Source organism: Gastrolobium bilobum, unplaced genomic scaffold (assembly GCF_033153095.1).
Source record: "Gastrolobium bilobum isolate Gb01-03AN ecotype WA unplaced genomic scaffold, APGP_CSIRO_Gbil_v1 utg15944, whole genome shotgun sequence".
NCBI classification, from domain to species: Eukaryota; Viridiplantae; Streptophyta; class Magnoliopsida; order Fabales; family Fabaceae; genus Gastrolobium; species Gastrolobium bilobum.
In genome coordinates, this window is record NW_026895277.1 from 7,060 (window position 1) to 26,441 (window position 19,382).

At 32.0% G+C, this 19,382-nt stretch overlaps 1 protein-coding gene across 2 annotated transcripts; it reads right to left on the reverse strand.

The window, feature by feature from the left end:
• Positions 1–13,281: 13,281 nt before the first annotated feature.
• Positions 13,282–18,498, reverse strand: LOC133303578 (potassium transporter 6). 2 transcript variants are annotated; one of them, XM_061503502.1, is made up of 9 exons: positions 18,342–18,498; positions 17,824–17,950; positions 17,173–17,662; positions 17,021–17,074; positions 15,797–16,057; positions 15,671–15,723; positions 15,038–15,161; positions 14,693–14,947; positions 13,282–14,395 (listed from the first exon to the last, which is right to left on the reverse strand). In XM_061503502.1, the coding sequence occupies exons 2-9, from the start codon at positions 17,860–17,862 to the stop codon at positions 13,350–13,352; spliced, it is 2,322 nt and encodes a 773-aa protein (XP_061359486.1). In that variant the 5' UTR covers positions 17,863–17,950; positions 18,342–18,498; the 3' UTR covers positions 13,282–13,349. The 2 variants fall into 2 exon arrangements, with proteins under 2 accessions (XP_061359486.1, XP_061359492.1); XM_061503508.1 differs by having other exon boundaries at positions 17,824–17,953.
• Positions 18,499–19,382: the final 884 nt, after the last annotated feature.

The following is a 19,382-nucleotide window of genomic DNA, read 5'->3' on the forward strand; positions in this document are numbered from 1 at the left end:
GAATGTTAAAGATCTATGGGTTGGATGTGACTCAAAGGAGGCTCTTCAATGTTTAGAGACTTTACCTCCCCACTGTGGCTACTCCTCTTTTATCAATCGTATCAGAAGTGCTAGCTAAGTTCTGGGTCTTTTTCAACCAGTGTTCATTCCCAGAATGCTGAAGAACTGCGTTTCTTCCCTTCTCCCCCTTCTAGTATTCTTTCTTTTTGGAATGAACTAAATCCAGGATTGTGATGGAGCATGTTGAATCTGACATGCATCATCTTAGTTTGTAGTTTTTTGTTTTGTTTGGGCTTTGCCCTCCCTTTTACCAAAAAAAAAAAAAGATACTAAAACTAGGGTTGTGCATGGGTCAGGCCAGATTTTTGTGCGGATTTGACCCAACTAGATTTTTATAGGTCAGGTATTTTGACCTGACCTGCTTTAATTTGATTCAAGTCAGGTCTGACTTGGTTTGGATTTTTTTGAACCAGTCAGGTAGGATCTGACTTGACTTGGTTTCTGAAATTCTTCTGACTTGGTTTCAGAAGTGGGTTAAATCTGACCTGATCCGTTTTTGACTTGGTTTCGTCACAAAATTTTGTTAAAATTTATAGGTTGCAAACAACGAAAATTTCGTCACAACATTATTTTTCGTCAGAATACTTTTTGTCGAAAAGCGACGAAATTTTTTCTCTAATGAAAATTTTTACAAAAATAAATTTTGTATCAAAATTTAGTTTTCGTCAAAAGTTTTGACGAAAATGATTTCCTCCATCAAATGTTTTAAACGAAAAAAGAATTCCTTCAAAACTTTTGACGGAATATTTTTCGTTCAAAATTTCGATGAGAATGTGTTCTGACGAAAATTTCGACGAATATTGTTTTGAAAAAAATGTTTCATTCGAAACTTTCGACGAAATTTAGATTCTCCAATTATTTTTGACAAAATATTTTTTTCGTCAAAATTTTTTATCGAAATATTTTGTCAAAAACTTTTACGAAATTTTTTTACATTAATGTGTTCTGTTGAAAATTTTGATGGAAATATTTTTTGTCAAAAAACTTGACGAAAATATTTAATCGAAAATTTTCGATGAAAATGTGTTTCGCTAAAAATTTTGACGAATCTTTTTTTGTCAAAAAGTTTAACGATAATGTTTCCGTCGAAAACTTTCGCCGAAATTTGAATTCTGTAAAGAGTTTTGAGGAAATTTTTTTCGTCAAAAAATTTCGATGGAAATGTGTTTCGTCGAAATTTTTGATGAATATGTTTTTTTGTGAAATATTTTGACGAAATTTAGATTCTGTAAAAAAATTTGACAAAAAAAATTTTCCGTCAAATTTTGTAACGAAATATTTTGTCACAAATTTTGATGAAAATATTTTTCGTTAAAAAATTTTCGATAAATTTTGCGTAAATTTTTTTGACGTAATTGTTTTACGTTAAAACTTCTCTTTTAATGTAATTGTGATTTTTTTTTCTTTTTTTTCACATAATGGGTATGAGTCAAGTTTTGGGTCAATGGGTCATTATTAAAACAAGTCAGGTCTAAAACAGATCCAAATAAAGTGAATCAGTATTTAAACTCAGTTCAAAAAAATAGGTATTTATGGGTAAGGTCAAGGTCAGATCAAGAGCAGGACAAAAGTGAACCATTTTTTTTGCACATCCCTAACTAAAACAATGGAATCGTTGGAATGAACAAAAGAAGATAGTGTGCAAATTAATGTTTGCCCGGCCCACCACTGCACTGTAGAAGAAGACGAGGTGATTGAGAATTGAAATCTCATACCTTTGTTCCACTTACTTTATTTTTAGAGTAAATATTCTTTTTGGTCTCTGAAAATATCCACGAAGCACTTTTTGGTCCCTAGCAATAAAAAATGGACATCATGGTCCCTAAATTTTACAAATAAGGCCCACGTTAGTCCTCCCGTCAGTGGATCCTCTAACGTCGTTACTAACATCTTTAACGTGTACCGTTAAACAACTGAGTCATCATGGAGGAATCCACCTGGATAAAAAATGACTTTGTTTGCTATCTTACTTTTTTTTTTCTTCTCTCCAATATAGGTCCCCACCAATACCACTCAAGTTCATTACAGTTCACTTGTTACGGCCTCCACGCAATACTCCACCCTCTGCCTCTCCATCATTATGTTAAGTTGGATGACTGCAAGATCTCACCCTCACCTCTTCTTCTTTATTTTTTGATCCAACCCTTCACCTCCTGCAAGTAATATGCGAATTTTCTCTTCATTTCGAACAGAGTCCTCACCAAGTGTCTGAATCAGATTTCCATCCTTCTTTATAACTATTTGCTGCCTTCCAATAGGAGCAGACCTATTTTCCTCCTAGGAGCAGTGCAGAGTGAACAAAGTCATGAAGAGATAATGAAAGTGGACATAAACAACTTACTATCAGAAATTAATAAATCTAAAACTTTATAGTTTGAGGTTGTAGAGGAAAACAGAGCATGAAAGTTATATGTACAATTTTAAAATCTGACATGAGTATTATTAGTGCTTTTTTTTTTTTTTTTTTGTAAATGTATTATTAGTGCTTTTACTTGGACGTTGAGACGATAGATGACTCAAATAATTTCATCCTAAGTTTTGTGAATCTGGCTATCCATCTTTGTTAAGTTTACTCCACCTCCCCTGTCATTTGATAAATCAGTCCTTTGTCGCTTCTTTGAGTGTAATGTCTCCGTGTACCAATTCAATGTAGAAATATTTTCCTGAAGCATTTTTGCATAAAAAATTAAAAACAGAAAGCAAGAAGATGAGGGACATTGAGACCTACTTTCTAGCATAATCATACACAAGTCTTAGTCCCTGAAACTAAATGGCTAAGCTAAGTACATACTCAAAAAAATGCAAGAAATGAAATCAAAAACAACAACCATAAAGAAGATATTATCTAATAGAAATATGAGGCTTATCAGTTAATTAAGATTTTCCTAAAGAAAAATGTCTCCTGTGAATATATTAGGGCGTGCTTGAAATGAACTTCATGAAAAGATACCATCATTTCAATTGAAACAACTTCAAAGATTTGTCATGCAAATTGCATACAGTATCACATTTTGCTTAAAAATTGCAGAACACTACAAAATGTTTGCCGGTTACCACGTTATGTGTAAATAAATTTTCGAGTGGCAATGGAAGCTAACTCAAGTTATGATTAACAAAGAATTTCAATCAAGTCACTAGATAAGCAAGCCAAAAAAACAGAGTGATAACTGATAAGGCATTATAATTTTCAAATGCAGAAAAGGACAAAATGAGATGGGAAAAAAAAAAGATCACACATATCATGAGCTACAATAACCAAGATTCAAGAAAGTTTCTTAGCATAAAAAATCTTTGACAAGAAGATCACAATCAATGAACAAAATATAGCACGAGAAACAAAAAAGGGTGGATGAGAAAACGAAGCACTTACAAGTATGCAAGCATTCTGATATTGCGGGTGTGTATGTGTTACACTATTGTTACTTCTGTGGTTTTATTCTTTATCTGTGAAATACAAGATGCTATATATTAAACTGCTTCATTGCAGTTTTGTCCTATATATATATATATATATATATATATATATATATATATATATATATATATATATGAGTCAGGATCATTTTACACCAGTGTAAGTTACACTCTTAATTTTGTCCGTTGATCCAACTTATATCTAAGGGTTCTAATTTTTTAGTTATGTGAGCCATTGGATACAAGTGGATCAATGGTCAAGATTGAATGTAAGACTTCTAACTCTTACACCGGTGTAAGAATATCCTGCCCCTGTATATATATATATATATATATATATTGTTAAAGCCCGTTTAGTGATAGAGTTCCAATCTAATAGGAATGCATTATATGCTCACTGATTCGCACAATCAAAATTTCAAACTCCATTTCTTATCCCTAAAGAAAGGTCTCAAGTTGCTTTAAGCTTAGTTTAAATATTTTAGGATGAAATTATTTGAGTCATCTATCATCTCAACGTCCAAGTAAAAACACTAATAATACTCATGTCAGATTTTAAAATTGCACATATAATTTTCATGCTCTGTTTTCCTCTACAACCTCAAAACATAAAGTTTTAGATTTATTAATTTCTGATAGTAAGTTGTTTATGTCCACTTTCATTCTCTCTTCATGAATTTGTTCACTATGCACTGCTCCCAAGAGGAAAGTAGGTCTGTTGCTATTGGAAGGCAACAGATAGTTACAGAGAAGGATGGAAATCTGATTCAGACACTTGGTGGGGGCTATGTTCGAAATGAAGAGAAAACTCGCATATTACTTGCTGGAGGTGAAGGGTTGGATCAAAAAATAAAGAAGAAGAGGTGAGGGTGAGATCTTGCAGTCATCCAACTTAACATAATGATGGAGAGGCAGAGGGTGGAGTTTTGCATGGAGGCCGTAACGAGTGAACTGTAATGAACTTGGGTGGTGTTGGTGGGGACCTATATTGGAGAGAAGAAAAAAAAAAAAAGTAAGGTAGCAAACAACGTCGTTTTTTATCCAGGTGGATTCTTTCATGGTGACTCAGCTGTTTAATGGTACACGTCAGAGACGTTAATAACCGCGTTAGAGCTCCACTGACGGAAGGACTAACGTGGGCCTAATTTGTAAATTTTAGGGACCACGATGTTCCTTTTTTATTGCTAGGGACCAAAAAAGGTATTTACTCTTATTTTTAAAAGGAATCGAATTAGGGTCTGAAGAAGGAGCATTATGTTTTAAGAAGAACATATTTTTCCTATCAAATATTCTTACTGTTAATTTATGGGTTTGTCTTTTCTACGTTCAATGTAAATAAATTATCTACACTGAGCCGAAAATGACGTCATTTTAGGACGAAAATTAAAATATCTTTGTAACTATAATTTGTTTTAGGGTTATAATAGTCTTTTTAATCATAATTTTTTAATTTTTCAACCGAAAACTATGTCGTTTTGGGAGTGAATATAGATAATTTATCCATATTCACTATTCACTGTAGAAACATTAAAGCCTTAACTTATTACCACTTTTCAGTTGATAATCTTTAAAACAAATTTAAAGAAAGAGAAAAAAAAATAGCTTTTAATGTATTCCCGCAAATATATAGTTATATTAAATTAGTAGTAGAAATATTTGATAGTAAGAATATCATATCTCATGTTTTAATATACCAAATCCGAAAGGGACTACTAGAGGAGACTCTCTTTGGCCAAAGAGTGCCTTTACTGCTGCTGCATTGTTTGTGCACTCAACATTGCAGAAATTGTTAAATTTTAATGAATTTGAAATACTGGCAAAGTGCAAGAAAGATATGGCCACATAACAAATCTCTCTACTTTCTATCTAGTTCTATACCATTTTTCAGCTTTTGGCGCTTACATTGCTCTGGGTATATATTATTACTGAAAGCGATATGGCCCATGTATAGATATATATTTTGGCCTTTTCTTTTTTCCTTTGGAGTTTCATGTTTATCTATTGTGTGGATTGTGTTCTGTTCTTTTCTTCGTTTCAAAGTTATGGTTGGGATAAGTGTACAAAGAATAAGCAAGCAAACGACTCCTTTTGAGGTGTTATTTAATTTTTTTTTAGTATTTTTAATATTTGAAAAATCAAATAAAATATACTTTTTATATTGTATTGTCTCTTATTTTATAGCAAATCCAATGCACCTTAAAAGATAAATTTAAAAAATGAAAAAAAAAAATCTATCAAAGGATGAAAAATCAAAACCAAGACCATTGGTAATTTAATATTAGAAAGAAAAAAAGAGAGGATGTCCATGGGATAAGAATCTATGTTGGAAAGTAAATAAGTCAATCAATGGCGAAAACAAGCACCAAGACCTAACCATGCAATTTTGCCGTTCTTCTTAAAGTTAAAAAATAAATAAGAGCTGGAATGATAGCTCTCGGAATAATAATAATATTATCATGATTAACTATATTATAAATTTCGACTGAATGAACCATAGAGATAACTTTAGGGAAGAATCACACTTATGACAGCATGTGGATAAATCATAAATGTGCATAGCTGCACCAACAAGAAGAAGAACAAGAAGGCACGGTAATTGGGGACGGATGTAGTAAAAGCGAAGGGGACATGAGGAAAAGATATATACGCAGGTTATTTTTCCTCAAATAGCTAACAAAAATGAATCATGAAGCAAGAGAGCAAATTCTCTACATCAGGCACGTTACTTTTTCCGTTATTAGTAATGTGACATTGTAAACTTTGGCTCGTTCCTAGAAGATGGCAAAGAGCGAACGTTACCTAAGGTTTTCTTCAAATTTATCTTTATATATATGTTCATCTCCATCTCATGGCTTTTTGACTCTTATAACTCTTTATTATTAATTAATTACCGATTTGACCTTGATTATAAACTATTTCAAAAATTTAACCTCCTCAAAAAACATAACACCAATCTGGCCATGTTTGACCGTTGACCACCAAGCTTATCCGGGTACACCCCTCTCTACCCGGGTATTTTTTGAAAATTTTTATCTACCCGGGTATTGTTCTTCTTACTGAGAAATTGCTTGAATTATTTACCCGGGTAAGAAGGGGTGTACCCGGGTAATTGACAGCTCGTGAAGCTTGATGAAGCAGATACCGACAATGCCTTAAGTGGTGGATAAGGTTACTTCATCTGGCATAAGACCTTCATCGACCATTAAACCAAACAATTCCACCACATCTTCAATGGCACCACGATGAGACAAAGAGGTCATCAATGAGTTGCAACACTCCAAAGTCCTCTTGGGAAGGCATTCAAATACAGCTACAGAGCTCTCAATCTCCCTGCATTTTCCATACATATCAATCAAAGCAGATTGAATGTGCACACTCCCTTCATCAAAACCCAATTTTAGAACATGACTGTGAATCTGCTTCCCCAAATGAATGTCTTCAGTTCTACTGCACAAATTCAAGAAACCCACCAATGAACAAACCGGTGGTCGAAGATTTACCCGGGTACACCCCTCCTTACCCGGGTAAATACTTCAAGCAATTTCTCAGTGCGAAGAACAATACCCGGGTACACCCCTCCCTACTTGGGTATTTTTTGAAAATTTTTGTCTACCCGGGTAGGGAGGGGTGTACCCGGGTAGGCTTGGTGGTCAACGGTCAAACAGGGGCAGATTGGTGTTATGTTTTTTGAGGGGGTTAAATTTTTGAAATAGTTTATAATCAAGGTCAAATCGGTAATTAATTAATAATAAAGGGTTATAAGGGTCAAAAAGCCCCATTTCATCCTTAGCACTATCCCCATTACATGAAGTTCACTTGTTTTTTTTTTTTATAAACCACAGATATTCTCTACGAAAAATAATACTGTTCAGAGCGAGTCTAAGATTGAAACTTTAAATTGTTAGAAATTTTATACGTGGGCAATATTAATTAATGTTTTTGTATTTTCTAAAATAATCATGTTAATGGATATTTCAATTCAATCTATTGTGATAAGCTCATTGTGATCATGTTGAGTTGAGCTTTTGACATTTTTGGTATTGGGCCTAGTTGAACAACACAGTGTAGGCATTAGTGTCTGTTTTGTGATGGTGGACCCATCAGACACACTTTTGATTAGGATTTTGCTAGGTCCTCTCTCTAGCCTATTTATATTGAGATTAAGTCTCATGAGTCGTCATGCTCCTATAGCTGAGGCGGCTACTTTCGGAATAGGTAATAGTGAGGAAGATTCAAGCCGCGAGATAAGGTTCTTCGCTCAGTTGATAAGATGATCCAATCAGGTACACAAATTACTCTCAGAATGAAATAAAATTGATATATGGTGTTTTATCTATCATATATGTTTCGATCCTTGTGTTAAATTATTATATGAAATTATTTTTACATTTGATATTAGACATGTATGATAATAACACCCATAATTTATTGCGATTTATTTTTTGGAAATCTAGGTTGTTGAATAAATTGTCTCCGTCCCATCTCTCGATTTGTATTGGAATCAATTTGACTATTATATACAATTGCAACCAACATCAGATTTTCGAATTGCGTTCAAATTGTTGCACGGTATATAATTGATATTTGTTGCAAATTGCCGTCTCGTTTTACGTCTCGACTGGAACACTAATATATATATATATATATATATATATATATATATATAGGATTTTATAATTCTCATTTAATATGAGAATTACAATTTTCCTACACACTCTTCGATTTTTGTGCTGACATAGGTCCTGCATATAATTTTTTCTAACACATGGGTCCCATATGCTTTTTATCTCTACAACATGAGATTTCAATTCTCTTTCAACATGATAATTATAAAACCCATATATATATATATATATATATATATATATATATATATATATATATATAGGCAAAATGATTTCTGCAGCTGCTGTACCTACAGCAAGCAAGGATCCGCGTCCGAATCCTAGGATACGGCACCAGATCCTGAGTTTTTTTTTTTTAGAAAAAGCCGTGGGCCCACTTTTCTGTGTCAGCTGTAGATAACACTATCTACGGCGGCTGCAGAAATGTTAAAACCATATATATATATATGAGGTAGGATCATTTGACACCGGTGTCAAATTTGAAGTTTGACACCTTATCTGAGAGCCGTTAGATCAAAAAATATCAACGACTCTGATTTGTAAGCATGTGACACCATTGATCTTTTTGAATCTAACGGTTCTCAGATGAGGTGTCAAATTTAAAATTTGACATCGGTGTCAAAGGATCCTACCTCTCTCTCTCTCTCTATATATATATATATATATATATATATATATATATATATATATATATATATATATATATATATATTTTGTCCCTTTTGATTAATTATTTTCTGGTTGAGTTTCTTAATTTGTTTTTAGTATTGTTGGTGCTGTTGTGTAATCTTAATATGAAGATGTATGTTGGCAATATGTTGTGTTCCTCGTTAATCAGAAATTAATCGGAACCATCAATGTGCATGACTTTTTGTTAAGTTGCAAAAGATTTTGAAGCATGATGATTTCTAATTGAATCAAGTAAATATTTTTTGCTCAGATCCCGTGTTTCGTCAACTGAATCATGTTTAAAATTTTGTTGAATATGTGCAGCACGTGAATTTTTTTTTTAATTCTGATCGTTAATATTTTTTGGTTGTTTTTTATTTTGATTTTTTAATATTCAAATATAAAGAAATATATGATGGCATGTTTCAAACTAATATTCTAAACAAAACTTATTCTTTGGCTAGTTTGCTGACGTGTCGCTTTCTTCTTCACTTTCAGCTTTGTGTTCACGCTACAAAAATTTAAAAAACATTTTCTTTTTTTGGTAAATCAGTGAATTAAAAAAATATAAAAGAAAATTGAATTTTCAATTTAAATCAAACTTATTTCTCAACAAAAATATTTCATATAATTTTAATATCCCTTTAAAAAGGATAAAAAGAATTTCGAGTGTCTAATTTAAAAACAAAAAATGTATTGTTTTTTAAACGTTTGGTTTGTATTTTTAAAATTTAAATTCTAAATTTGACTCAAACAAAAACTAACTAATTTAAACTTTAAATTTGACTCACTATAAATTATCTTCCTCATTGCGGCAAGAAAAAATAAATCATTGTCAGAAAATATAAAATTATAATTCTTAACAACTTATATCACATTGTTTTAGAAAGACCTAATATTAACATTTTATATAAAAAAATACGCATTATAATGCATTGAACGCTTGGTTTGTATTTTTAAAATTTAAATTCTAAATTTGACTCAAACAAAAACTAACTAATTTAAACTTTAAATTTTATTATCTATTTAAAAAAGATAAAAAGGATTTCGAGCGTCTAATTTAAAAACAAAAAATTTATTGTTTTTTGACCGCTTGGTTTGTATTTTTAAAATTTAAATTCTAAATTTGACTCAAACAAAAACTAACAAATTTAAACTTTAACGTTTAATATCTTTTTTAAAAAGATAAAAAGAATTTCGAGCGTCTAATTTAAAACAAGATATTTACTGTTTTTTGAACGCTTGGTTTGTATTTTTAAAATTTAAATTCTAAATTTGGCTCAAACAAAAACTAACTAATTTAAACTTTAAATTTGATTTTTGAATTCTGAATGGTGGCAGGCAACTCCTTTAATGTTGAGCTACTTTCTGCATTGAATTTGATTTGTTAAAGAATTTAAGAAATACATTTGCTTCTGTGTTTTCTATACAAACGCTTGGGGGCGATTTTGTTACTTTTGTTTATTTTTTCTTTTGTTGTTGCTGCCAAATATCAGTTGTTTGCGCATTGCTTCCTCAACGAAATCGCTTCTTGCTTCTTTCTTTTTTCGTCTTATCAAAAATATATTTTAAAAATATGATTTTCTGAAGGATGTCAATCCTGCCAAGGAGGACTGGAGGATTAAGGTGAAGGTGGTTCGGGTTTGGAAAGTTCCTAACTTTCAACGTAAAGATTTTGACGACAATGTTGAAATGGTTCATCCAACAAAACCATTTCAACATTGTCGTCAAAATCTATACGTTGAAAGTTAGGAACTTTCCAAGCCCGAATCACCTTCACCTTAATCCTCCAGTACTCCTTGGCAGGATTGACATCCTTCAGAAAATCATATTTTGAAAACATATTTTTGGTAAGACGAAAAAAGAGAGAAAAAAGAAGCGATTTCGTTGAGGCAGCAATGCACAAACAACTGATATTTGACAGCAACAACAAAAGAAAAAATAAACAAAAGCAACAAAATCGTCCCCAAGCATTTGTATAGAAAGCACAAAAGCAGATGTATTTTTTTAAATTCTTTAACAAATTCAATGCAGAAAGTAGCTCAATATTAAAGGAGTTGTCTGCCACTATTCAGAATTCAAAAATCAAATTTAAAATTTAAAGTTTAAATTAGTTAATTTTGTTTGAGTCAAATTTATAATTTAAATTTTAAAAATACAAACCAAGCGTTCAAAAAACAGTAAATTTTTTGTTTTTAAATTAGACGCTCGAAATCCTTTTTATCTTTTTTAAACAGATATTAAAATTTAAAGTTTAAATTTGTTAGTTTTTGTTTAAATCAAATTTAGAATTTAAATTTTAAAAATACAAACCAAGCATTTAAAAAGCAGTAAATATTTTGTTTTAAACTAGACGCTCGAAATCCTTTATATCTTTTTTAAACAGATATTAAAATTTAAAGTTTCAATTAGTTAGTTTTTGTTTGAGTCAAATTTAGAATATAAATTTTAAAAATACAAACCAAGCGTTCAAAAAACAGTAAATATTTTGTTTTTAAATTAGACGCTCGAAATCCTTTTTATCCTATTTAAACAGATATTAAAATTTAAAGTTTAAATTTGTTAGTTTTTGTTTGAGTCAAATTTAGAATTTAAATTTTAAAAATACAAACCAAGCGTTCAAAAAACAGTAAATTTTTTGTTTTTAAATTAGACGCTCGAAATCCTTTTTATCCTTTTTAAACAGATATTAAAATTTAAAGTTTAAATTAGTTAGTTTTTGTTTGAGTCAAATTTAGAATTTAAATTTTAAAAATACAAACCAAGCGTTCGGAAAACAATAAATATTTTGTTTTTAAATTAGACGCTCAAAATCCTTTTTAAACAGATATTAAAATTTAAAGTTTAAATTTGAATTGGTTTGAGTCAAATTTATATAAAATGTTTTTGTTGAGAAATAAGTTTGATTTAAATTGAAAATTCAATTTTCTTTTATATTTTTTATTCACTGATTTGTCAAAGAAGGAAAGGTTTTTAAATTTTTGTAATGTGAACACAAAACTGAAAATAAAGGAGAAAGCGACTCATCATCAAACTGGTCAAAAAATGAGTTTCCTTTAAAATATTAGACTAGGTTACTTTGTATTGGACAGCTATTCATAGTAACGATTTTTTTATTTACTTAACAAATTTTTAGTATTTATTGGCCTAGTAGTTTTAACTTTTAAGTTTAAGAAAAAATCCATAATCAAAATATTTAAAGGAGAACATTTGGTTAATTTTTTTAATGAGAAATAAAGTAATCTAAATATACTTGTAATCTTATAAAGTATATAAGATATATTTATATTTAAAACGTACTAATTATATAATTTAATTTAATTTATAATTATATTTAGATGCACTTTTTAATTTTATATACATGTGGGTTATTATATTTATTTTAACATTGTTTTGGACGAGGGTTTTATGTCCAATCCAAGGTCCATTCCCTTAGCCCCATTATAAGGCTATAGACTCTACCACAATATATACACTCTTCCCTATATTGCCATGTACATCCACCTTATTATGAGGTTAAGTTGGCTGCCTCCATACCAGTGAGCCCATATATAACGGTTTTGAGATCACATTCTTGATTTCTATAAATACGTAACGTGTTATCTTTTATCCCCTTAAAATTCATCTCATAATGTATTAAGTAAATTCCTATTTATTGTTATCTTATATATACTTATAAAACTTTATCACACTAATACTATTAATATAAGTAGAACTAAAATACTCATTAAGAAAATATACATGAATTAAATTAAAATTATCCAATTATTATTTTCATTAAAACTTGCAAGAATAAAAATAAATAGCAATAAAATTTATAAATAAGTAAAAAATATGTTTAATGGAATTTTAATAACGTATTTTTTGTTCCCTATTTAAGATTTGTAAAAAGAATCTATATTTTCTAATTATATTAAAAATTAACAAACTTTAATTGTCAGTTGTTTAAAAATTTAGAAAAATAATTATAGAAAAATTAAAATAATAAATCTAAAAGGTTAAAATATATAAAAGTTTAAGAAAAATATAAAAGAGAGAAATATAAAATCAACAAAATGAAATAATAACTTAAAAAAAGAAATAAAAAAAATCTTGTAACAAATTTCAGCGAATATTTTAGATCACATATTCAGCTCGTTATAAATGTCTACAGACTACAATATTTGATGTTTTCTTTCTTGGACATAGCCACATATTGATCTAAAAATTCCATTCACTTAACCTGAGAACACTGAGTGACCCAAGGGTTGCTAGCCAAAGTGCAATAACATATCTAAACTACACCTCAGTTATGTCAATGACAACCAAAATGACAATCAAGAAGTTCTAGTTGATGTGTCACTCGACCCATTGAGCTAATTCATAGCCTGCAACGTCAGTGCATCCTCATAGCATGCTCTCACTCAGATTTTCCCCATCATTACGTAGAGTAAAGAGATGAGATAATATTGTGGGGGTGAAAATGACCAAAATTTGCACACTATCTTTCCATCACCAATTTGATGGGTGGTGGCTTTTTGACTATCTATATAAGATGATAATATGTACATGATAACTCTTTAACATTTGTGTAACAAAAAATTAAACATGGCACATCATCCCAACTTCTAGAGATGATGCATGAGGTACACCTAGTACAAAGGAGGGTCCTCTGCTATTCCTCCTTAGGAATTCATACACAAAATTAATAACTAATTTCTTCAGAATACTAGACCCTGGTTTGGCTCTCATGTATGACTGTCCTATAATGTAAGCTACCCCAGCCTCCTTGGCTTCCATCACCTCCTCCAACTCTTCCATTGCACCTGTGTCAATCTTTGGAGACTCTGGTACCAAAAACCTTACCCTTTTCTTCTGTTTGATCACCTTGGGTGACTTTATCTCCTTAAGCTCTGATGATGTCCCTGCCAACTCTACATCATCCTCACTCATTAAAATGGAATGTGTAGAACATGTTCCAACAACTGCCATTTTGTCATCTTTTTCAATCTCATCATTTGAAGAGTTTAATCCAGTGCTTCCTGTTCTTATGAACTCTGCTATGCTGTGTACTAGATCGTTCTCAAACTCCATATCATCTTTGTGCACATCACGGTATCCATATCTCACTATGCACCGGTAAAGTCTGAAATCTCTTGGACCTACGCGACCGACTAGAAACCGTTCCTCAGGTCTGACATGCGGAACTGGCACGTGCTTGATGCAGAGAAAAACTAGGACCTGGTGGAATGCTGGCAGGTTGGTTACAAAGTGAGAGAAGATTGCTGGAATTCCAGAAACTAGCTCAGTATGTATAAGGCCAATCCCGCGCACTCGTACGATACCTATGCTGGCACCTAGGCCAAGTAGCCAGTCTATGGAAACCTTGTTTTGAACATCAAATTCATACTTTTTGAGTGTGCCATAGTGCCAAACATACATGAAAATCAGAAATACAAGTGCCAATGCAATTGGAACCCATGCTCCTTGTAGGAACTTTATAAGAGACGCGGAGAAGAAGAGAGCCTCAATGGTGCCAAATATGAAAACAAACCCAAGAGCAAGGAGAACATTCTGGTGCCAGCATAGTACAATAACTAGTGACATTAAACAGGTGGTGACCAGCATTACTGTGATAACTGCCAAACCTGTTGTGCAGAGTATATTATGTTAGATTCTTGCCAGTAGAAAGCAGGTACTAATAACTCTTAAGATTCTCCCTCCCCCTAGTTACGATTCCAATGCAGAAAGAGCACTAAATGTCTGCTTAAGTACATAAAGCCATGCTAGTTAGGAAAGTAGCAATGCTAACTGTGTGTTGTATATTCTTTCTCAGAAAAATTGTGATTGCATCGTCTGGAAAATGCATCCTCTTGATTAAGCTAGTTCCATATTATATTGCTGCAAAATTAATGGATATATGGAAATTGCAATCATTGTCTTACCTGAGGCATTTCCTAGATGCTTTGTGTCCCTGAAACCAATGGTTACGGCCAAACACAAGATCATCAATAGCCAATTGATCTCGGGGATATATATTTGCCCATGAATTTTGGATGATGTGTGAACCACTTTAACTCTTGGGAAGCAACTTAATGCGGAGCATTGCTTGATGATTGAGAACGTTCCAGTGATGATGGCTTGGCTTCCCACAACTGCAGCAAGTATGGCTATCACCAGAACAGGCCATCTCAACTTCTCTGGAAGGTAAAAGAATGAAAACTGTGAATTAGCTCAGAACTCCTCCATCATCTACTTTCTCCCTAAAAAAACGAAGTTATGCCACCTACTTGGTACAGATATGTAAAACCCGAAGTGATACTCGTGCTCAATGTTATGATGTCTAGAAAGATAAGCAGCTTGCCCCATATATGCAAGAACTAACGATGGATAAACCACAGAAGTGAAAGCAATCTGCAGAAGAGATGTTAACTGAATAGGCATTTCCAAAAGCTATTTAACTAAATGAATAAAGGGAAAAATATTTCTGCAGTTAATGCAGATAAGTTATCTGCTTTTATTTCCAAAACGACGTCGTTTTATATTGAAATCTTAAAAAATTATAAATATAAAGACTATTATAACCCTGAAATAAATTAAAATTACAAAAACATCATGATTTCCGCCTCAAAACGACGTCGTATTGAGCTTACTGCAGATAACTTATCTGCAGTAACGGCAGAAAAAGCGAACCCATGAATAAAAGTCTAAAACCAATATGAACATAACCAAGTTTAAAAGCATCAATCATGCACCAGTCAAGATAACAAATCCAACTGGTGTGAAATTTCAAGATGTCACAATACAAGTTATACTACCGTACCGTGTTTGCTGTATCTAATATTAGGTAGATCCGCTTATCCTTATATAATAGGAAACCAAATTTATATTACAGTTTTCGTGCAGGGATATACATCACATACCTTGATTGACAATTGTGAAAAATGCCCAAGATCAGCAAACATGGCTTCTGATCCTATAAAAGTGCAATAGAAACTGTGAGAATATAGGTATAAAATCTAAGTTGACCATCAAACAAACATACAGACCTGTTATGCACAGCAAAATTCCACCAAGGGCCATCCAACCTCCTCTCTGAGTTTTACTTAAAAATTTGAAAACATAATATGGAGAGAGTGCTTGGTATACATGAGGATTCCAATGAAATATATTATATATCCCAATGGCACTGATGCAGAAAAGCCATGCCATAACTATAGGAGCAAACAAGAAGCCAACCCTGTGTGTGCCATAATGTTGAAGGGCAAACAAGCCTATCAATATGATGCATGCAGCTGGAACTTCTACATCTGCCAAGTATCAAGTTTCAAAAGTAAGTACTATCAGTGAGGAATGTGCCACATGTCTCAGATGAAGGAAAGAGTGGTATCAAAATTCTTAGGGAAAATAAAAGCAAATAAGATATACAATGGACAAACAATCATTAAGGCAACTCAGAGGCGTATAAGGGAACAGCAACTACTTTTCTCTGTCTTTACTTTTTTAATCCTTTATCATAAAGATCATTACTCAATAAATAATTCTAATTTGTCAAAAAATAAGAAAAGTTGTAATGAATGTGCAAGTTTACAGTAGTCCTATGGGAGTCTTGATAATAGCTATATGACAAAAGTTATTTCCCCTTATCATATAAAAATCATACGATGCTGAATTACCAAAACCACATAAAAAAGGTCAATTATATAGTTCTATCCACTCATAATTTAAACAAAATCTGATAATTAATCTCTCCCCCTCTCATATTGACAGAATTGTTTCTCACTATTGCACCAATATAGCACGTTATTGCAGCATAATTAAACTGCTAATGCAGAATTGATCTTAATAGCCTAAAAACCTCTGTTGAAATGAAAATTTATGTTTAGACATATAACTCAAAGTTTCAATTAATGCTAGAATTGAAAGAGACCAGTATAAAAACTCCCAAAGTTACCAGGGCATTTATTAGAAGTTACAACTCATCATTTCATGGTCCACTCAAACTAGTTGTTCAAGTCATTGCCTAAAGCGCTCTCTGTGAAGGATTACAGTACTACTGATGTAATTATTGGACTTGTAAAAAGTAATGTAATAAAAGGAAAGTTATTGGAGGAAAAAAAAAAAGAGAGCTTTTTTTGTTAAAAAATAAACAGAAAAATTGAAATAATACATATTCAGGTCAATAGGAATCTTGTTTTGATCAATAAGCAAAAAAATAAAAATAAATTATAAACGAACTAATAATCAGCCATAGAAAATCAAAATGAACTTACAGGTGTGGTGCTCTTTGGACATTGAAAGCTCAATTCCAGACACAGCGGAGAAAACTGCATTCATTCAAAAAAACATAGTGACTTCACCCACCCTAAAGCTCAAAAGTTCCTATTTCAACCCAATAAAAAATGATTTGTTATAACATAATCACCAGAAATAGCCGGTGTGAGGACACCATCACCAATCACCATGCAAGTCCCAATCAAAGCCAGAACAAGCAAAATCCTCTGCAGAACCTTGTGCTTCTCAAGCATGGACTTGAGCCTGGAGGCAAAGCCTCTCTTAGGTGCCACACCATAGCTATCCTTCTTGTACTCAGAGAGTTCCTCATCCGCTAATTGGCAATTGGGCAAAGAACAAACTCGGGCATGGCGACACAGCAAAGAGTACAAAGCAAAAGTGCCTCCTTCGCCATTATCATCAGCTTTGAGCACTATGAACACATATTTAACCAAAGGGACCAGCGTGAAAGTCCAGAACACCAAAGACAAGACTCCATAAATCTCTTCGTTGGTGTCTGTGTGCCTAATATCTTCAGCAAATGTGCTCCTGAACACGTATAACGGTGAAATGCTCAAATCTCCATACACAACTCCAAGGCTCTGATATGCTAGAGTCAGAATTGTTTTCCATGATTCTTTCTGCAAACCCAAAAACAAAAACAAAAAAATTAAACATAAAACAAAACAAAGAAGACCACATTCGGAGCCAACACCAACAACGTTGTTCAAATCGAAAATAGAATCTACCCGTGAAGGAAAAATTGAAACTTTGCACGTTTACTAGCATGCCCAACTCTCACCTTAACGGAGTTTACACGAGTTCCACCTTCCAGATCCATGACATGCGCACTGACAAGTTTCAAAGAACCATTTTTTTAAACTGAAATCAATGGCTTTGATGATCACCCAATTGCTGAAAGGCTGAAACTACTTCCCCAGTTGAGAAAAAAGAAAACAGTGAGATATAAAGAAATTAAGATATGTATATACTATATATAATTTGTGTTTGACAGAATTTAATTCTTTTAAAAAAAGGAAAAAAAAACTGTGACTCTTAATTTAATTAATTTTTTTTTTATTATTAATTTTCTATCTATGGAATAACTATCCAGATCCACGATGGGGCTTTAAACAAATAGAAGGAATCCATTATTCTCAGTAAAATATTAGTATTCAACGTTGAGAAAACAACCTCCCCAGCTTGCATAGAGTTTCTTTAAAGAATGAGATAGGAAGATGCACACGAAATATCAGTTTCATTATATTATTTTATTAATATGAAGAGGGAAAAAAAAGAAAAAAGAGAGAGGTTATGTACAAGTATATTTGAGGAGCCTATTGGTGCACAGAGCAGTTGAACAACCATCAACGGAAACTGGTTGGGAGCAAACACGAAAAGCCACGAATGCTCTTAAACTTGGAATCAAAATTTGAAGACTTCAAACTGAACAGTTTGCGTGTGTTTTTAGAGAAAGCGAGAGAGAGAGAGAGAGATTTAGAGTGGGTGGTGGGGTTGGTAAGAGGTTTTGCCTTTGCCTATGCTTTTGGGATATGAGTGTCACTGATAAGAGCATGATCTTCTCCACAGCGAGATCAATAGTGTGGCACGGTGCTCTGAAATCTACAACTACAAGGCGTACAAAAGGGACTATAACAACAAGGATTTTCTTTCATAACCCACAGAAGTTCCAATATTTTTTTAATCAAAAGAAGAAGGAAATTAATGACACAATGTTTTATTAAAGTTTTAGTGTATTCTTATTAATAATTAAACACAAAAATATTTCTACACTTATTGCAAATAAATTATTTGCCTTTAGTCCCAAAATAATATTATTTTGGGATTAAAATATTAAAAAATTATAATTATAAAGACTATAATAATCCTGAAATAAATTAAAATTATAAAAATATCATAATTTCTACGCGAAACAACGTCGTATTGAAGTTACTGCAGATAACCTATCTACATTAACTGCAGAAAAAGAAAAAGCGAATCCCTAATTAAAATTATGTTTACCTAAAATTAGTATGAAATTTAATTTCATAATAAAATGATATTAAAAATATCGAAGAATATGTGTTACTAACATTTTCATTAAAGGAAATAAAGATGATTAAGTAACTGGTATTTGTGATTAATTCAAACTAAAGGAGGAAACAAAAGAAGATAAAGATAAACCGAAACTTGCTTACCAAAAAAAAAAAAGATAAACTTAAACATGAGCTGTATTGTGTATTTGCAATTGTTATCTTTATCAATTTCTTTCGTTTTGTCTTAAAATTTTGAATTTTATGGTATGGATGTTATGAGTATATATACAATCAAGTTTTTTTTTTTAAAACCATTTTTTGATAT